Genomic DNA, 18441 nt, shown 5'->3' with positions numbered 1-18441 from the left:
ATCATACTCATTTATCTCATAGACAAAATCCCTGGAAGTAGTGATGGCAATCAGTTACCCTGGTGGTAATAAGCAGTCCTCCCTCCCTGCTACAACTAATTATTTAATTATAAAGTAATGAGTAGTCAACAATGGTCATCAGGGTAATTTTTAAATGTCTACATCATAAGCAATGTATTATCAAATTCAGAGTGTCAAGGCAAGATTTCCACATACCTCCATTTGTCCTTTCTCTGTTGCAGTCTGACAATAAGGAAGCTTAAAGGATAATATAGCTACAGCAGGGCGTGGAAGGGTGGGAGGAAACCGAGAACCTTTACAAGGAATGCACCTGTCAGTAAAGAAAAAGTCTCACCACAAAAATTTCCTCCAACATCATAAAAACTGTTAAAATATAAATTTTCCAAAAGTCAGTAACTTGGAATATTATTCCAATAGCTAGCTTAATAATAAACAATAAATTACTCTTTTTTTTTTTTTAAAGTACTTTAGGGGTACCTGGGTGGCTCAGTTGGTTAAGTGTCCAACCACTGGTTTTGGCTCAGGTCATCATCTCGCAGTTTGGGAGCTCGAGCCCCGCATCCAGCTCCGCGCTGACAGCACGAAGCTGGCATTCTCTCCTTCTCCCCCCACACTTGTTCTCTCTTTCTCAAAATAAAAAAACTTAAAAAGTAAAGTACTTCAGGCCTGATTAGGTATAAAAATTAATCCCTCCCTATGCATTTCAAAAATCCCTCTTTATATCAGCTTTATTAAACTACCACTTAAAGTGAAACAGGCCTGGGGCACCGGGGTGATTCAGTGGGTTAAGCATCCAACTCTTGATTCTGGCTCAGGTCATGATCTTGCAGTTTGTGAGTTTGAGCCCCACACTGGGCTTTGCACTGACAGTGTGAAGCCTGCTTGGGATTCTCTCCTTCTCTCTCTGCCCCTGCCTCACTCTCTCTCTCTCAAAATAAGTGAATGAACCTTAAAAAAAAAGAAAGTGAAATAGGTTCTCATCAGCTTTTCCTTAGCAAACTGCCCACTTTTAAAATACAAAAGCTGTGCCATAAATAGCTGTCATGGGATTCACATTATAAAACAGATCACCCAAGATAAGATACTGATGAAGCATATTCACTTTTGTCAGTCTTTTTACTGCTGGTAAAAAGTGTCAAACAAGAGAAAAAGATGGTGAAATGTCCAATACAGATGAGTGTCTATTACTAGATATTGGTGAGAGTGAAGCAGAAAGTCCAGTATCATTTAAAAGGTTATGCTATATACCTGCTCTGCTAAATCAAAGGTTGCCTTACATGGTAATAAATAGCTTAGTGGGCAAGAACACTGTCTAAACCTTTTCTGACTAGGACATGTAAAGTATTTAAAGATGCCCCTCAGCATTAATACTAATGGAATTTATTAATTAAAAAGCATTCATTAATCACAGAATGATATATGCACATAGAATACTCTTTTAACTTATGTATTCCAAGTTATTTTAAGGAAACCATTGGAAAACCATACCTACACACTGTAAGTACCTTAGGCAAACTTTCTAATTTTTATAGTCACTTTAAAATACAGTACAATGTCCAGTGCTTACTAATAACCACCCACTTGATTTATAGTACAGCCTTTTGGTCATGGCTTAAAGTCATGCCTTTGTTAAAGGGAAATACTATGTAGGTTTAAATTTTTTTTTCAAAAGTATCTTCTCGTATTATCAAATGCCCACTAGAGTAGTTAAAAATTAAATAATGGCAGTACACAGGAATCTTTTTCAAACTACCCAGGTCCCCTTCCTAGTGAGATTTGAACACACCTTTCTGTTTTTGTGACCATACAATAAAAATACAAACGTTTTTAGAGTTCCAGTATTTTTGTTTATTTTATTTTGTTTTTTATTTTTTTTAAGTTTTTATTTATTTTTGAGAAATAGAGAGACAGAGCATGAGCTGGGGAGGAACAGAGAGACAGGGAGACCCAGAATTTGAAGCAAGCTCTAGGCTCAGTCAGCACAGAGCCCAATTAAACTTGTGAACTGTGAGATCATGACCTGAGCCAAAGTCGTATGCTCACCCGACTGAGCCACCCAGGTGCCCCCCCCCAATATTTTGAACATACAATCTCATTTCTTCTTCTTCCTCCCCTTTTATGAGCTCATATAAATCAGTGGTTTTCACCACACAATATGAGGTGGCAGTGTGAATACCTACAGTTTGAAAAATCTCTTGTGGCAATTCTGTCATTCACAAAAGCCAGTGGTTTATTAGTCATGCAAGATGAAAAAGGGCATGTGCATTCAGAAAAGGACAAGTCCAATTACATACACATATACATATATTAACAAAACCAGAAAGAACATTGGGAGTAATCTTAATGCCTTAACATTATTTTTTCTGTAAAAAGACATACTCTCTTGTGTAAAAACATTTTATAGCTCAAATACTTTACTGATTTAGTCATAGTAAGCAATTATCACTATAAAAACCTAGGATTTTATTAATAGTTTTTTAAAGCCACATTTATATCAAAGCAGAATACTAATTCACATTTCTTATCCTTTTAGACTTGAAGTAAAAAGACCTGTTATCCATTAAGTGTCCCTTTCACGGATGAAGAGGAAAAACAAACTCATTTGACTGCTAATTTGGTGGTTTTTGCCTACAATGAATGAGCTTCCTGGAAACTATGTGGCTAAACCAGCTGGAGAAGATGTGAAAAAATAAACTACGGTTTACTAAGACAAAATTACTTTAATTCTTTTTCAAATAAACCATAAAACTTGTTCTCGTGTTAAAGAAAGAGTTGAAAATATATCAAACTGGAGACGCTTGGGCCAATATCCAGACTAAGCTTCCCCTCAGCAATGAGTTTTGCTTTGTGTTCTCGGTTGCATGGAGGAGACTTTGTTCACAACTTGTTTTGAGCGTTTACTCAGGAGCTGATAATGATTTTACTAGCCAACACTTCCTGGCTACTGACCTTATTTACCTTTGTGTAATATAGCACATATAGTCAGTACTATAACAAATGCTTGTTAAATGAACAAAACAAAAAAAAATTTTGTCTTTAAGCATGCCAAATAACTCTTAAGAGCTTTTAAAAAGAAAAAAAAGATGTTTATAGAGAGCAAATTAGTACCACACAAAATTAGTAACCTCTCAGTTATACGTTAACCAGTAGTGATCATGGAAAAAAAAAAAATCTTCAGTGGAAACAATAAAGACAATTTTTGCTAAAAAATTTGCTAGAACAGAGGTAGGAGTGATATTTCTACAGATTAGTAATTACTCATATTCATAATTAAAGGCAGGTGTTTTGTACTGATTCAAATGACATGTTTTTAATTCTTTTAATTATATCCCTAGGAGTTGAACAACTAGGTCATATAGTAACTCTGTATTTAACCGTTTGAGGAACTGCCAAACTGTACCAGTTTATATCCCACCTAGCAATGTTTAGGGTTCCAATTTCTCCACATGCTCAACAGAACTTTCCAACTTTTGGGTGATAATCATTCTAGTGGGTATAAAGTGGAATCTTTGTGGTTTTGATTTGCATTTCCATAATAACTTACGATGCTAAATATGTTTTTATATGCTTATTAGCCATATGTGTATTTTCTTTTGAGAAGCGTCTATTCAAACACTTTACCTATTTTTTAATTGAGTTGTCTTTTGAGTTACAAGAGTTCTTTATATACTCTGATACATAACTCTTATCACATAAATGATTTGCTTCACTGTTTAAAAAAATCTACATAGTATTAATTTTTTTAAATGTTTATTTATTTTTGAAAGAGAGAGAGCGAGCATGAGCAGGAGAGGGGCAGAAAAAAGAGGGCAACAGAGAATTTGAAGCAGGCTCCAGGCTCTGAGCTGTCAGCACAAAGTCCAATGCAGGGCTCAGACTCACGAAGCCTGAGATCATGACTTGAGCCAAAGTTGGACACTTAACCAACTGAGCCACCCAGGCGCCCCTATATAGTATTCTAATGTATAGTTGTATATAATATTATTTCCCTATTCTTCTAGTAATGGAAATTTAGGGTTCCAATCTTTTCTCAGTATCAACAATCTTACAATGTAGAAAATCTTTCACATGTATCATCATTCCCACATGTGCTAGCAGCAGTACTTCCTAAACTTTAATGTACACACGAATCACCTGAAGATCTTGTTAAAATGCAGGTTCTGATTCAGTAGGTCTGAAAGTGATGCCTGAGATTCAGCATTTCTAATAACTAAGCTCTCTGGTGATGCTGATGCTGCTGGTCCATGGATCACACTTTAAATAACAAGTACCAGTATGTCTGTAGGACAAATCCTAAGGCAGAATTATTGGATCAAAGAGCATATGCATTTCTAATTCTGGTAGTTCTTGACAAATTGCCTTCCATAGGGATTGTAACCAATTTATACTCCCATCAGCAATTACAACGTGATTATTCCCCCATAGCCTCACCAAGAGTGTTATCAAATTTTCAGATTTTCCTCATTTGATAAGAAGAGAATTTTAGTTTTGATTTGTATTTATCTTATTTTGATATCATCTTTTTATATATTCAAGAGCCATTTTTATTTCCCTGATTACTTCCTTTCTTGGAAGTCTCCAATTACAGCTTCTATGATATGACCCTCAAGTGATTTTTCTCTTACTTGCTTAGCTAATAGTCCTCTTCCTCATTCAAAAGCTACGTGTTCCAATATCTGACCTCTAAATGTTGGAATTTTTTTTTTTAATGTTTATTTATTTTGATAGAAAACTCGTGCATAAGTGAGGGAGGGGTAGAGAGAGCCCAAGCAGGCTCCATGCTCAGGGGTGAGATATGGAGCTTGATCTCACAACCATGAGATCATGAACTGAGCCGAAATCAAGAGTTGGATGCTTAACCAATTGAGCCACCCAGATGCCCCTCTAAATGTTGAAATTTCTAAGTGTTGGATTCTGTGACCTTTTTTTGTTACTCTTTCTTCTATGTGATCTCACTTATTACTATGACTTTAAATACCTTCTATATTCTGGTGATTCCCAAATTTATATCTTAGAATCATGTATCTTCTTGATATCTCCATTTGGACATTTTGCAGGCAATTCAAACTTAATACAGCCAAGAAAGAAATTGTTTTTATCTCTCTTATTTCTATAAATGGTATGACTATCCGTCTAGTTGCTTTAATTGGAAACATGGGTGTCATTATTGAGTCTTCTCCATCACTACCAACCCCCAACCTACCAGAAAATCCTGTTTCTTTTTCAAGTTTACTTACTTGTTTTGAGAGAGAGAGAGTGTGCAAGCAGGGAAGGGGGAGAGAGAGAGAGAGAGAGAGAGAGAGAGAGAGAGAGAGAGATAATCCCAAGCGGGTTCTGCACTGTCAGCATGGAGCCCTACTCGGGGCCTGAACTCACAAACCGTAAGATCATCACCTGAGCCAAAATCAAGAGTCAGACACTTAACTGACTGAGCCATCCAGGCGCCCCAGTCCTACTGTTTCTATCTCAAATCTGGTTCCCATAATTTCTGCTGCCCCCACACTAGTTCCAGCCGTACTTATAGCTCACTTAGATGACTGCAAAATCCTCCTTAGTGTTTCTCAGTGAAGGCACTGATAGCATTTGGGAATGACAATCTGTAGTTGAGCAGGACCATTCTGCACACTGCAAGATGTTTGACAGTGCTGGCCCCAGTTCTCTAAATGCCAGGGTAACCCCAAATCATTGTGACAGCTATAAATAATACCCCACATTTCTTTTTTTTTTTTTTTAATTTTTTTTTAATGTTTATTTATTTTGGGGACAGAGAGAGACAGAGCATGAACGGGGGAGGGGCAGAGAGAGAGGGAGACACAGAATCGGAAGCAGGCTCCAGGCTCTGAGCCATCAGCCCAGAGCCTGACACGGGGCTCGAACTCACGGACCGCGAGATCGTGACCCGAGCTGAAGTCGGACGCTTAACCGACTGAGCCACCCAGGCGCCCCAATACCCCACATTTCTCACATCTCCAAACATCCCCACAGAAAGCAGGATAAATCCCCTGGGTGAAAACTTGTCTCCCTACTTTCAATCTTACCTCTGCCAATCCATTTGCCACATATAGTTTCTTTTTATAGTATAAATCAGATTACATCATTCCCCAGATAAAACCCTTGAATGGCTTCATGACACAACTTCAAATAAAATATTAACTTCTCTGTATGGTCTATAATGCAGCCTGGTCTAACTTTCTGAGATCATGCCTCTCACCAATCCTTGCTTCTTGTATGCTATTCACATTTACATTCTTTAATTCTTTAAACATACCTAGTTCTTTCCGATCTGTGGTCCTTTATACATGCTGTCTATTCTGCAATGATCATTTGTCACTTCACTCTTTCCAAACAGACTTCCTGGCCTCGAGTCTCATTTTATTTTTTTTTTTATTTTTTTATTTTTATTTTTTTAATTTTTTTTTTTTCAACGTTTATTTATTTTTGGGACAGAGAGAGACAGAGCATGAACGGGGGAGGGGCAGAGAGAGAGGGAGACACAGAATCGGAAACAGGCTCCAGGCTCTGAGCCATCAGCCCAGAGCCTGACGCGGGGCTCGAACTCCCGGACCGCGAGATCGTGACCTGGCTGAAGTCGGACGCTTAACCGACTGCGCCACCCAGGCGCCCCTCGAGTCTCATTTTAAATACTACCTCTATTAAGAGTCTTATGTGATGATGCTACCTAGAATGTGTCCTTCTGTTATTCTCCACCATGGGTCTGCTCAGATTAATTTATGGTATTTATCTCAAGGAGTAATTAACATTTACTTGTTTCTGTTATCTGTCTCCCCAATCAGTCTATAAGCTCCATGAAAGCAGAGATCTCTTTGTTCACCAAGTACCTACTCAATGTCCCTGCCAGTTGTTGAGACCAAAAAGACATCAGGTTTCAAAAGAGAGAAAAGTACCTAATACAATACTGAATAGGGACGACACGGATTGAGAGTTTTACACTACGAGTCAACTACTACATTTCTACTAGCCCTCTGCCTGGTGACAAAAATTGAGCCTTATAAAAAATCTCAAAAAGCCACTAAATTATTCAATTCTAAATCACAGTTTAAAGTTAAAGGCAGAGGGGCACCTGGGTGGCTCAGCTGGTTGAGCATCCAACTTCAGCTCAAGTTATGATGTCACAGTTTTTGTGAATTCCAGACCCATATCTGGCTTCGTGCTGGATAGTGCAAAGCCTGCTTCTGATTCTCTGTCACCCCTTTCTTCACCCCTCCCTCGCTGTGTGTGCTGTCTCAAATAAACATTAACAAAAAAAAATAAAATAAAATAAAATAAAAGGCTGCAGTAAAAGATGAAATGCCACATTTAACCAGAACTGTCTCCCCCATCTGGCTGAAATAATACTACAGTCACACTAATATGCTTAATTTCTATTTAGTTTAAGTCCAGCAATCAGTTGCAAACTTCAAAATGAATATAAACCAATTTCGAATTTAGTGAATATGGAAAGCAAATAAATGAACTAAGGTGAAAGAGCAAAAAAAAAAAAAAAAAATTAAATACCTTTAAAGAGTACAAAACAAAAAATTTCAAAGTACTTTTTAAAAAAGAATCAACTAAGCATTTTGTAATAGCCCACCTCAGTTGCTGGGGGTTTTCATGGATACCAACCACCCAGTAGTGATCAGATTTTCCTTTACAGTGTTCTCTTGTGTTACATACAGGAGTCCATGTATTACCAAGCCCTCTGTTAAGCATTCGAACAGTGCCTTCTGAATCCACATAACAGGGGGTACCTATACACCAAAAGAAAAAGAAATCACTTGGAGACACAGCTACATGTTTGTTAAATAAATCCTATTTCAAAAATACATACCAATGATTCAACTTTCAGTTCAAAAGCAAAAAACAAAACAAGGCAAATAATTCAAGATTATTTCCCACAAAATGTAATTAGCCGCACAGAATAAGCTCTAACTCAATAGAAGAAAAAAACCTGCCTGTGATAGGACTAAAATTTACTCAAGAGAATAAGCTGATAGTTTCAGTGAGAACTATGCCACCTGCTGGAATATAGCAATATTTTTAAAAGCCAATTTCAATAAAAACGTTAAATTCTGAATCTGAAGTTTTGCTGGTTATGAAAGACTAGAAAAACAACCAGAACCTAATGTACCATGATGATGTAGAGAAATTTGCCTTTAGTACTCTTCTTCCTCTTGCTCTTTCTTGGCCTTGTCATTGTGTTCCCCAACTCCTAGGTAAGCTATTCTGTTTCCCACTTATTCTGCCCCCATCTCAGGAAGTGCATAGCATTATTCCCTAATTATCCCTTGTATCTGTGACTTCACACACCTCTCACTCTGCAAGCAGCAGTTATCCTTAAGTCTAGATCTGATTAGTAATTGGCGGAAAAAAATAAAGACATATAAATGGAAGTTACAAATGGTCACATGATTAGAACATAAATGACCAATAATATCCCACTAGAAAACACATCCAGAAATGGTTGATTTTTAATATAATTTACTGTCAAATTTGCTGGCATACAGTGTAGTGTGTACAGTGTGCTCTTGGTTTTGGGAGTAGATTCCCATGATTCATCACTTAACATACAACACCCAGTGCTCATCCCAACAACTGCCCTCCTCAATGTCCATCACCTATCTTCCCCTCTCCCCTACCCCTCCCTCAACCCTCAGTTTGTTCTCTGTGTCCAAGAGTCTCATCGTTTGCCTCCCTCCCTCTCTGTTCAGAAATGTAAAAGACAAACTGGAGTTTCCAATAATATAAGTGAAGGGCAAGAATCTCCAATAGAAATAATATTTTAGCTAGGAGACAGGGCTAAATAAGGTATTTCAAATCATCATCAGTTATAAGCCACTAATAAATGAATCTATAAATGTAATTTTTAATTTCTTAGTGCTACATGAGGAAATGGAAAAAGTGAATTTTAAGAACATATTTTATTAAACCCAATATATCCAAAATATTATCATTTTAACATGTAATCAATGTAAAAGAATTATTGAAATTTTTTACTTTCTTTTTTTAAACTAAGTCTTCAAAATTCTGAGAGTATTTTATACTTATAGCACATCTCAGTTTAGATTAGCCACATGTGACTGGGTTACTGTAGTGGATAGTGCAGCTATAGAAATTTCCAATTTTCTGTGTAGAATCTTCAGGAAAAGCCACAACTTCACCACTGATTTGTATCTCCTCCTTGGTACCCATAACAAACTTTTAGAGAAATATATTTCTCTCTTTGTAAGTTTTCTAACCAGAATTCACATGAAGAACAGATCTTATACATAAAATAATGGCTACCTTGCCTAACAATTCCAGTTTCCCACTGCCAACGTAATTAAGAAATTTAAACATATAATATAGACGTTTATCTTTAAAAATTAATTAGGAGTAAAACAATGGAACAATTTCTACTGGAAAAATGTTTTTAATATAAACAAATGGGTTTATCTTGCCTTCAGCTGAAAATCCAACCCACACTATGTAGGATTTCCTCGTAAGAGGAAGAGGATCACCATGTAAAATTTGCTTTTTCTTTTTCCCCAGCTCTAGCAGTTGAACTCCAAGGCACTGATCACCATCAAATCCTGTACCTAGTGAGAAAATATAAATATAAATCAGGTATCAAAGGTTATTTAGCTATAATGCAGTCTAAAGTAATTTCTGTGACTTGAAATGATTTTGTGATAAATTCTTAGATTAACTAGCACTACTTTTTATGGATAACCCACCTGACTGACATATCATTCAGGTATTAGAATACTATATTACATGGACTACTTATATAAAGTGATATTAAGAGGTAATTCATTCACTCAAATATTTACAAGAGCTTATATATGCCGGGTATTGGGGCTACAATGGTAAAGAAAATGAAGTCACACTGTTCTCATGAAATTCATATTCAGGTAAAAGAAGACTAATTTTTAAAAAGAAAAAAATGCTAAGTGTCTCCAAAGAGTTAAAATAATAATATGATACAGAGCGTTACACTGAATGGTTACCTTAGATTAGACAAAGGTGGCCTCTTTGAGAAAGTGAAATTTAGCTGAGACATAAATTGCAAGTTGGAGGGGTGCCTGGGTGGTTCAGTCGGTTAAGCGTCCAGCTCAGGTCATGTTCTCATGGTTTGAGTCTGAACCCTGCCTTGGGTTCTGTGCTGACAGCTTAGAGCCCGGAGCCTGCTTCAGATTCGGTGTCTCTCTCTCTCTCTCTCTCTCTGCCCCTCCCCTGCTCGTGCTCTGTCTGTCTCTCTCTTAAGAATAAATAAGCATTTAAAAAAATGCATGCTGAAGCCAGCCATCCAAAGGTCAGGGGGAGGAGCACTATAGTAAACAGAAGGAACAGCTAATGAAAAGGTCCTAAGATAGGGACAAGCTTGGTAAATTTGAAGAATACAAAGAAGCTAGTATTGCTAGAATGAGTAACAAGAAAAAGTGGCAACAGATGAGGTTCAAGAGGCAAGCAAAGGTCAGATCATGTAGGACCCTGCTGGCTGTGATGAAAAGCTTGATTTTTATTCTAAAGCAATGGAAAGTCACAAAAACTTGAGAAGGATGTGTTCTGACTTTATGTTTTTAAAAAATCACTTAGGTTGCCAGGTGGAGAATGGATTGTGGAAGGCAAGGATTGAACCTGACAAGCTAGTTACGGGACAACTACAATAGTCCAAGAGAAGACATCTGGGTTGAACTGGGGTTTCAGTGGAGGAGATGAAAACAGAGGGTTTGGAATGTGTTATTTCATAGAACTGACATGATGGGGTTGACATGGGGAGTAAGGGAAAGAGAAAACTCCATGATAACTCTTACATTTCTGCCTTGAGTGGCTGGATTAATAGTATGGTATTTACTCAGATGGAGAAAACTAAGTGAAAGGCAAGGTGGAAGGGAAAAAAAACCCAAAGGTTTTATTGTGACCAAGTTTGAAATGCATATCAAAACTCTACCAAGAGATTTCAAGTAGCCACTGGATATGTAAGTCTGTAGACACAAGGAGAGGACAGGGCTGGTGATATTAATTTATAAGTCATGGACATACAGATGTATTTAAAGACATAGGCCTTGAGGACATAACCCAGGGTAGTTTCTCAAACTGCATTTTTGAGCCACGAGTCATGAAATCAGTTTAAAGTTGCAAATAGCATTTAAAGAAAACTGAAATCAGAGAGTACATATTGTCCATGAGACTTCTGTAGTTACATTTACTGATATGTATAAATTAGCAAAATAGAGCATATTTCTTACTAGGGCTAAGCAGTCAAAAGACTGAAAGCTCCTCATCTAGAGAGGTACTAGAGAAGAGGGATTGTGACAGAGTCCTGGAGCACTCCAGCTAAGAGGATGGCATAGGAGGAGCAGCTAGTGGAAGAGCTGAAGGAGTTATCAGTAAGAAAAACATCAGAGTGATGTCACAGAATCCAAGAAAATAAAGTGTTGGGTGGGGAATGGGTAAAATAGGTGATGGGGATTAAGAAGTACATTTCTCATGATGAGTACTGGGTGATGTATGGAATTACTGAATTACTATATTGTACACCCAAAACTAATAAAACACTATTTTAACTATACTGGAATTACAATATTTAAGAAAAGAAAGCGTTTCTTTTTTAAAAAATTTTTTTTTTCAACGTTTATTTATTTTTGGGACAGAGAGAGACAGAGCATGAACGGGGGAGGGGCAGAGAGAGAAGGAGACACAGAATCGGAAACAGGCTCCAGGCTCTGAGCCATCAGCCCAGAGCCTGACGCGGGGCTCGAACTCCCAGATCGCGAGATCGTGACCTGGCTGAAGTCGGACGCTTAACCGACTGCGCCACCCAGGCGCCCCGAAAAGAAAGCTTTTCTGATGGAATTACCAAAAAATAAGCATAAAAAGATTATTGGTAATCTTTTTTTTTTTTTTTTTTAAGTAAGCTCTGGACCCAACATGGGGCTTCAACTCAAGGCCCTGAGACCAAGGTCCCATGCTCTACCTACTGAACCAACCAGCTGCCCCATATCAATAACCTTGAAAAAATCAGTCTTCAAACAGTGGTGGGGACTAAGGACACAGTATAAGGTGAGGAAAAGGAAGCAGCAACTTTTTAGTCATATTCAAACTGTCTTGGTCTTGCACACTGGAAGTTACTTTATTTTTTTTTGAGGTATTTAAATGCTGAAAATTCTTATGAGATATAGACATGGAAGTAACTAGCCAAGTTCTACCTTGGAATTCTTTCTAGAATATAGTTTTTCTATAAATAAAATATTTTCATTCCTACTAGTGAATACAACAAAATTCTGTACATTCATAGATTACACAGATTCAAATGCTAAAATGAATGCAAAAGGATGTATATAATCCAAAACAAAGTATGAGAAAGACAAAGAAAGCTCAAGTAATTTTCATTTTACTTCAAGTCATGGCAAGATCATAAAAGACTAGAAAAAAAATCTACCTCTATGATAAACAATGAAAAGCTGTTCTCCATGTCCTGCCATTGATACTACAGGCCCAGGAAGACTGAAGACCTCTTTTTGAACACCTCCAATAGTGAACAATCGAAGGAGCAAGGCACTAGTGGCAGCAGCTGCCCATCCCAGACCAAGACATATGGCTTCAATATCTTCATTCTGAGGCATGTCTACTATCCACTCTTTGCTTGAGTCCCAAGAACTAAAGTGCAGGCAGTGAAGCTTGCTATAAATTAAAATAAGACAGAAACAATCAAACATTCCTATTTGATGTGTTATATATATGAAGCTAATCATGATACCCAGTGACAAAAACCAAATAATTTTTCTTTTAAACATAAATGGTACAAAAATAGCTTTGAAATATTTATGAAATATCCTTAAAATGGAATGTATTAAAACCATTAACAGTCATGTTACTGAAGAATACTTAAAAATACAGGAAAATGCTCACAACATAATGTTAAATGAAAACAGGCAGACTAAAATCTGCAGAGTATGATCGATCCTAGGTTGCAAATACACAGACAAATCACAACTAAATTTTTAAAAAGGGAAGAAACATCAAAATGTTAGTTCTTTCACTGTAAAAAAAATTTAATACAGGAAAACAAAGGATGAAAGGAAATACAATCACATATAATCCCACCAGCTAGATCACCAACCACTGCTAACAATCTGATGTTTCCAGTCTTTCTTATTTACATTTATTTATATTTATACACACACACACACACACACACACACACACACACACACACACGAAAGTTATTAAGGTTAAACTTGGGAATGCAGATATTACAGTATTTAGAACCAGAGGCAGTACTGATTTACTGAAGAGTAATTTTAAATTCAATTTTAAAATGAAAAGTAACATTGTATTCAGCTGTGAAATAATATACCCAGGAAAACAAAGAAAAAGATATCTGGAAAAAAACTGTACATGGAAATAAATGTTCTATTTATGTAAGATTCTGAGTCAGAGACATGGAGTCAACAGTGGTTTCTATTAGTAAACTGATTTAATTCAATAATGAAGTATAGAGTGGATTTTACAATGTATAAATTAGGAAACCAATTAAAATGTATTTGTTAGACTCTAATGCATACTCAATCACCCATGGATCTCATTAAAATGCAGATTCTGATTTAGAAAGTCTGGGGTGGGGTCTGAAATTCTGTTTTCAATAAGCTTCCAGGTGACCCATGCCCCTAATTTGTGAACTACACTTTGAGCAGCAAGAAGCTAATGTATCCAATCAGAAAGATTTTAATTTCAAATCACCTCAGAGTCGGTAAAAATCTACGATCAAGTGTATAAACACTACAATCTGCTGAAGAAGAGAGATCAGGAGAGGGTAATCTGGCTGAAATAACAGAAAGTTAAGTAAAAATGTTTTTTCTTCTTTAAAAAAAAAAAGGATTCAGCCTCTACTGCTTCTCCACCATAATTTTTTTGTCATTTTTCCAAATATCATTCTCCCCCCTTCTTTTTTTAAAGAAGTTTCAAGGGGTGCCTGGGTGGCTCAGTCCATTAGGCGTCTGACTTCGGCTCAGGTCATGATCTCACAGCTGGTGAGTTGGAGCCCCGCGTCGGGCTCTGTGCTGACAGCTCAGAGCCTGGAGCCTGCTTTGGATTCTGTGTCTCCCTCTCTCTCTGCCCCTCCCCTGCTTGTGCTCTGTCTCTCTCTGTCTCTCAGAAATGAATAAATGTAAAAAAAAAATAATAATAAATAAATAAATAAAAACCCCCAAAATAGCGAAGTTTCTAATCTAATTATAGTGACAAAAAATCCCAAAACCAACAAACAAAAAACCCAGGTGACAAAAAACTTGTCCAAGGAAAGTACTGGATTAACTGTCTAGGGATACAAGAATATTTTGGGTGATAAAAAATAATTTTGAGGGACGCCTGGCTGTCTCAGTTGATATAGCGTATGACACTTGGTCTTGGGTTGTGGGTTCAAGCACTACACTGGGTATAGGGAATTCCTTAAAAATAAAATCTTAAAAGAAAAACTTTTTTTGATTGAGACAGTGGTTATCTGAATATATACACATTCGTTAAACTCATCAAATTGTACACCTAAAATGGGTGCATTTTATCGTACATAAATTATACTAATAAAGTAAATTTAAAAAGGACAGGGATTTATACAAAAAGAAATCTAGAAGGATACACATCAAACTGTTAACAGTGGTTATGTCTGACAGAATTCTGGGGGGACTTTTTCTTCCTAAAAATTCTGTACTGCTTAAGAATGTTTGTTTATAATTCATATGTATTATTCTTGTAATACTAATGAAACACAGTAACAATATAAAAAATAGCCCCATTTCTCTTGCAATTACAAACTGTCATATCTTCATTTGTAGTTAGAGAATGTAAGTGAGGGGACAATTAGGCAAAAACAGACATGTTCTGAAGTCTTATGTATGAAACACTTCTATATCTAACAACTCAGCAGTGACGAATTCTTCCTAATAATCTTGAATTTACCTTGCTAGTTCATCCGAGCTTTCACATGCCAACAAAATAGCTTCATGAGAAAGATCTGCTATTGTGTAATTCAAAGTGTTTGATAAATGTGTTGCATGGTGTATGGAGGTATCATGGAACTCCACATCTATGGCATTGTCTTGTTCATCATTATAGCAGCGAATAATTCCAATAGAGTTCCACACCTACAAGCATTAAGGTTAAATACAAGCTTGAGAAAAATTAAAAGGTCCTAGGATCAGTAGACTAAACTACAAATTAACAAATACTATAATTCAGTCTGTATCGAAATTTAAGTTATGGGAACAACCACAGCTCATCTACCTTTAAATAGTTTCAAGTAAGAGTAGTGACATCAGGACTACAATTATTATCTACTCTTTTCATGAGAAGAAGGCACATACTTATTTATTAGCAAATGGAGTATTCCATTTAATATTTTAAAAATTATACTACTGCCATAAAAAAATACAATTTTGTACAACCAAACCATTAAATTCCCCGAAAGAAATATTTCAAAACTGTATTTACTTATAAATACAGACATAAATGACAGCATATTTTCCTGTTCCAACTAACTGGCTTAAATTATAAGAATAAATATATACATTTTAAAGCAACATAAATTGATACCATTTAGAAAACTTATCTTCCATCTATGTACACTACAGGTTCACACTAGGCCCTAGTGTTTCCTTTCCTCTACCACAAATAACTATACATAAAACAATTGACAATAAAAAATTAAGACCTATTACTTGATGATGATTACTGACAGCAACAAAAAGTCTTATTAAAATAAAACATCAATTTAATATTTACCTACAAATTTATGCCAGGTGGATACCAGGCAAAGTCCTCATGAGGTGGAAAACCTCAAATAACCAACAAATAAAAATATTAAACTTTTTAACTCTCAAGCTTAAAATAAAAAGCTAATATATTCACTTATCCATTTTAGAAATATATTTTTTTTTAATTTCTTATTTTTTATTTTTTTTAATTTTTGAGACAGAGAGAGACAGAGCATGAGCAGGGGAGGGGCAGAGAGAGAGGGAGACACAGAATCTGAAGCAGGCTCCAGGCTCTGACCTGTCAGCACAGAGCCCAACACAGGGCTCAAACTCACAGACTGTGAGATCATGACTTGAGCTGAAGGCGGACGCTTAACCAACTGAGCCACCCAGGCACCCCTAGAAATATATTCTTAATGCCTACTGTGCCATACCTTGCTCTTTTTTTAAGTTTATTTATTTTTGAGAGAGAGAGAAAGTGCGAGTTGAAGAGGGGCAGAGAGAGAGAGGAAAAGAGAGAGAATCCCAAGCAGGCTTCCACATTGTCAGCATAGAGCCCAACGTGGGGCTCGAACCCACAAATAGAACCGTGAGATGTGACCTGAGCCAAAGTTGGATGCTTAACCGACTGACCCACCCAGGCGCCCCATACCTTGTTCTAAGTGCTATCAATAAACAAAACAGAAACATCTCTTATCCTTCAGAGTTTACATTCCAATGGGGTGGATGGGGAAAAAAGGCAGAGAGTTTTTTTTTCCATAGCACTTATCACTTTCTAATATATCATACTAAGAGTTGTCTTCTAAAAAACATCTTCTCACTAGTGTTTTGGAATCAGTATAAACTATTATATAAAAATTAATATGAGAAATAAAGTTTGGAAGTATAACCAAGAGGTACTGCAAGATATAGTCACATTAACTTTATGTTCATTTTGTCACTCTGCAAAGCAGAATTTTATTTAACATAATAAGGTTGAAATAAGATTAAAACTGAATTAACCATAAAAAAATAAACCACAAAATTCTGTACCAAAGTGCTGTAGGCCAGTTAATCAAGGTTTTTAAAAATATTTTTTACCAAACAGAATTAACTATATTGAGAAAAAATTCTTAAAGGTAAAAGAATATATAATATAATATAATATAATATAATATAATATAATATAATATATAACATAAAACTATTTTGAAGTTAAGTGTAGATCCAAAGCTTACCATGAATCTATGAGTGAGATGCACGGGTGTAGAACCTGACTGGAATGGCTTTTGCCGGGGAGTTGGCATCGGCCCATCATAAAATGGCCTTTGGGATGTTACAAGTGGTAGATTATGAATGCTGTCTGCCTGATCATCTTCCTCCTCCTCCTTGAGAAGATTAGAACCAGTTTTTAACATTGTAACATCTAGAAAACAAAGAATTATAATTAGAGAATCATAAATACCAATGACCTAAAAAAAAAAAAAGCATTATAAAATCCAAATAACATTTTCCATTCATACTTAATAATACTAACATGCTATCGGCCTCCTCCACTGTGTTAATGTTTTACAGCAATGGTGCAAAAACAGTAGAGGGTAAAACTGTTGGTGCTGTGACATAAATCCAGGCAGCGGCACCCATCTGTATTAGCAGTCGACTCACTGTTAACCACCACTCAATTGCAGTAAAAATATCAATTCTGTTAAACCCTAATCTTTGCACAGATTTTTAAAAAATGTTCTCTGTGCTAAAATGAGAAGTGTGCATGAAGACGTGTGATGTCTGCCTCAGAAAAAAAGAAACCATTTGTACAAATGAGTTGTAAGCTGAACTGTTGATTTTCTCATGAAACACCATTTTTACTTGAAAGAATGCCAGATAAAGTATGATTATGCTGACTTTGGTATTTTGGTCAACATTTTCTTGAAAATAACGAAGTAGGCTGGTCATTTAAGAAAAATAACTGACATAATCTGTTGCCAATGATAAAATTTGAGTTTTCAAGCAAGAATCAGAAAACTTTTACCTGCCACCATGAGCTTGACTGCTTCCTAATATTTAAAAACTTCTGACAAGATTGGTGATGATACTAACAAATACAATCCTAGATAATGTATCAGTATTACAAAGGCCTTTAAACCTCAGTGAACCAGTATTTTCTAAATTACCAATGCATGTATTTCAAAATCAAACATGGTAAACTAAAAGATCCATTCAAGTCAGACCAATGGATCTTAATATAATATAGTTGGAAAGTTCACTGGAGAGTTTTCAGATTCCACACTGCAAATAATCTTTATGAAATGATCACTTGTTGAGTTTTGGTACAGTAGCAAAGGATATCCACAATTATTTCAATAGGCTATTGAAATACTTCCTTTTCAAATTACATGTTTGTGTTGAGCCTGAATATTCTTCACATACTTTAAGCAATTAAGCAAAACAACACGTATGTCAGTAGAATGAATTCTGAAGCATGAAAGAATTCAGTTATCTTCTATTCCAGACATGGAATAAATTTTCAAAAGAGTAAAATAATGCCACTTTTCTTATTAAGTTTTTCATTTGAAATGTTACTTATGTTTACATACATACATACATACGTAATAAATAAAAATTTAAAAAGTAAATAAATATATTTAAATTTTGTTTTAATTTCTAACATGGTAAATAACAGTATATAAATTCCATAAATAATTCTCTTTGG

The 18441-nt window shown here is 36.0% G+C and overlaps 1 protein-coding gene across 1 annotated transcript in view; it reads right to left on the bottom strand.

Moving 5' to 3' along the window:
• Positions 1–18441, bottom strand: part of WDHD1 (WD repeat and HMG-box DNA binding protein 1) — a 68808-nt gene that overhangs the window by 20460 nt on the left and 29907 nt on the right. The window contains exons 12-17 of the mRNA XM_047079625.1: positions 16970–17157; positions 14959–15143; positions 12443–12684; positions 9459–9596; positions 7613–7769; positions 217–331 (exon numbers count right to left, since the gene is read on the bottom strand). Of these exons, the coding sequence (XP_046935581.1) occupies positions 217–331; positions 7613–7769; positions 9459–9596; positions 12443–12684; positions 14959–15143; positions 16970–17157 (1025 nt within the window). The remainder of the gene's footprint in view (positions 1–216; positions 332–7612; positions 7770–9458; positions 9597–12442; positions 12685–14958; positions 15144–16969; positions 17158–18441) is intronic.

The sequence above is a fragment of the Lynx rufus genome, unplaced genomic scaffold (genome assembly GCF_022079265.1).
Source record: "Lynx rufus isolate CCGP_SWC_20201006 ecotype Redwood Valley unplaced genomic scaffold, mLynRuf1.p SCAF_17, whole genome shotgun sequence".
In the NCBI taxonomy this organism is placed as follows: Eukaryota; Metazoa; Chordata; class Mammalia; order Carnivora; family Felidae; genus Lynx; species Lynx rufus.
Note: the sequence above shows the minus strand (reverse complement) of the source record. Positions and strands in the feature narration are given on the sequence as shown.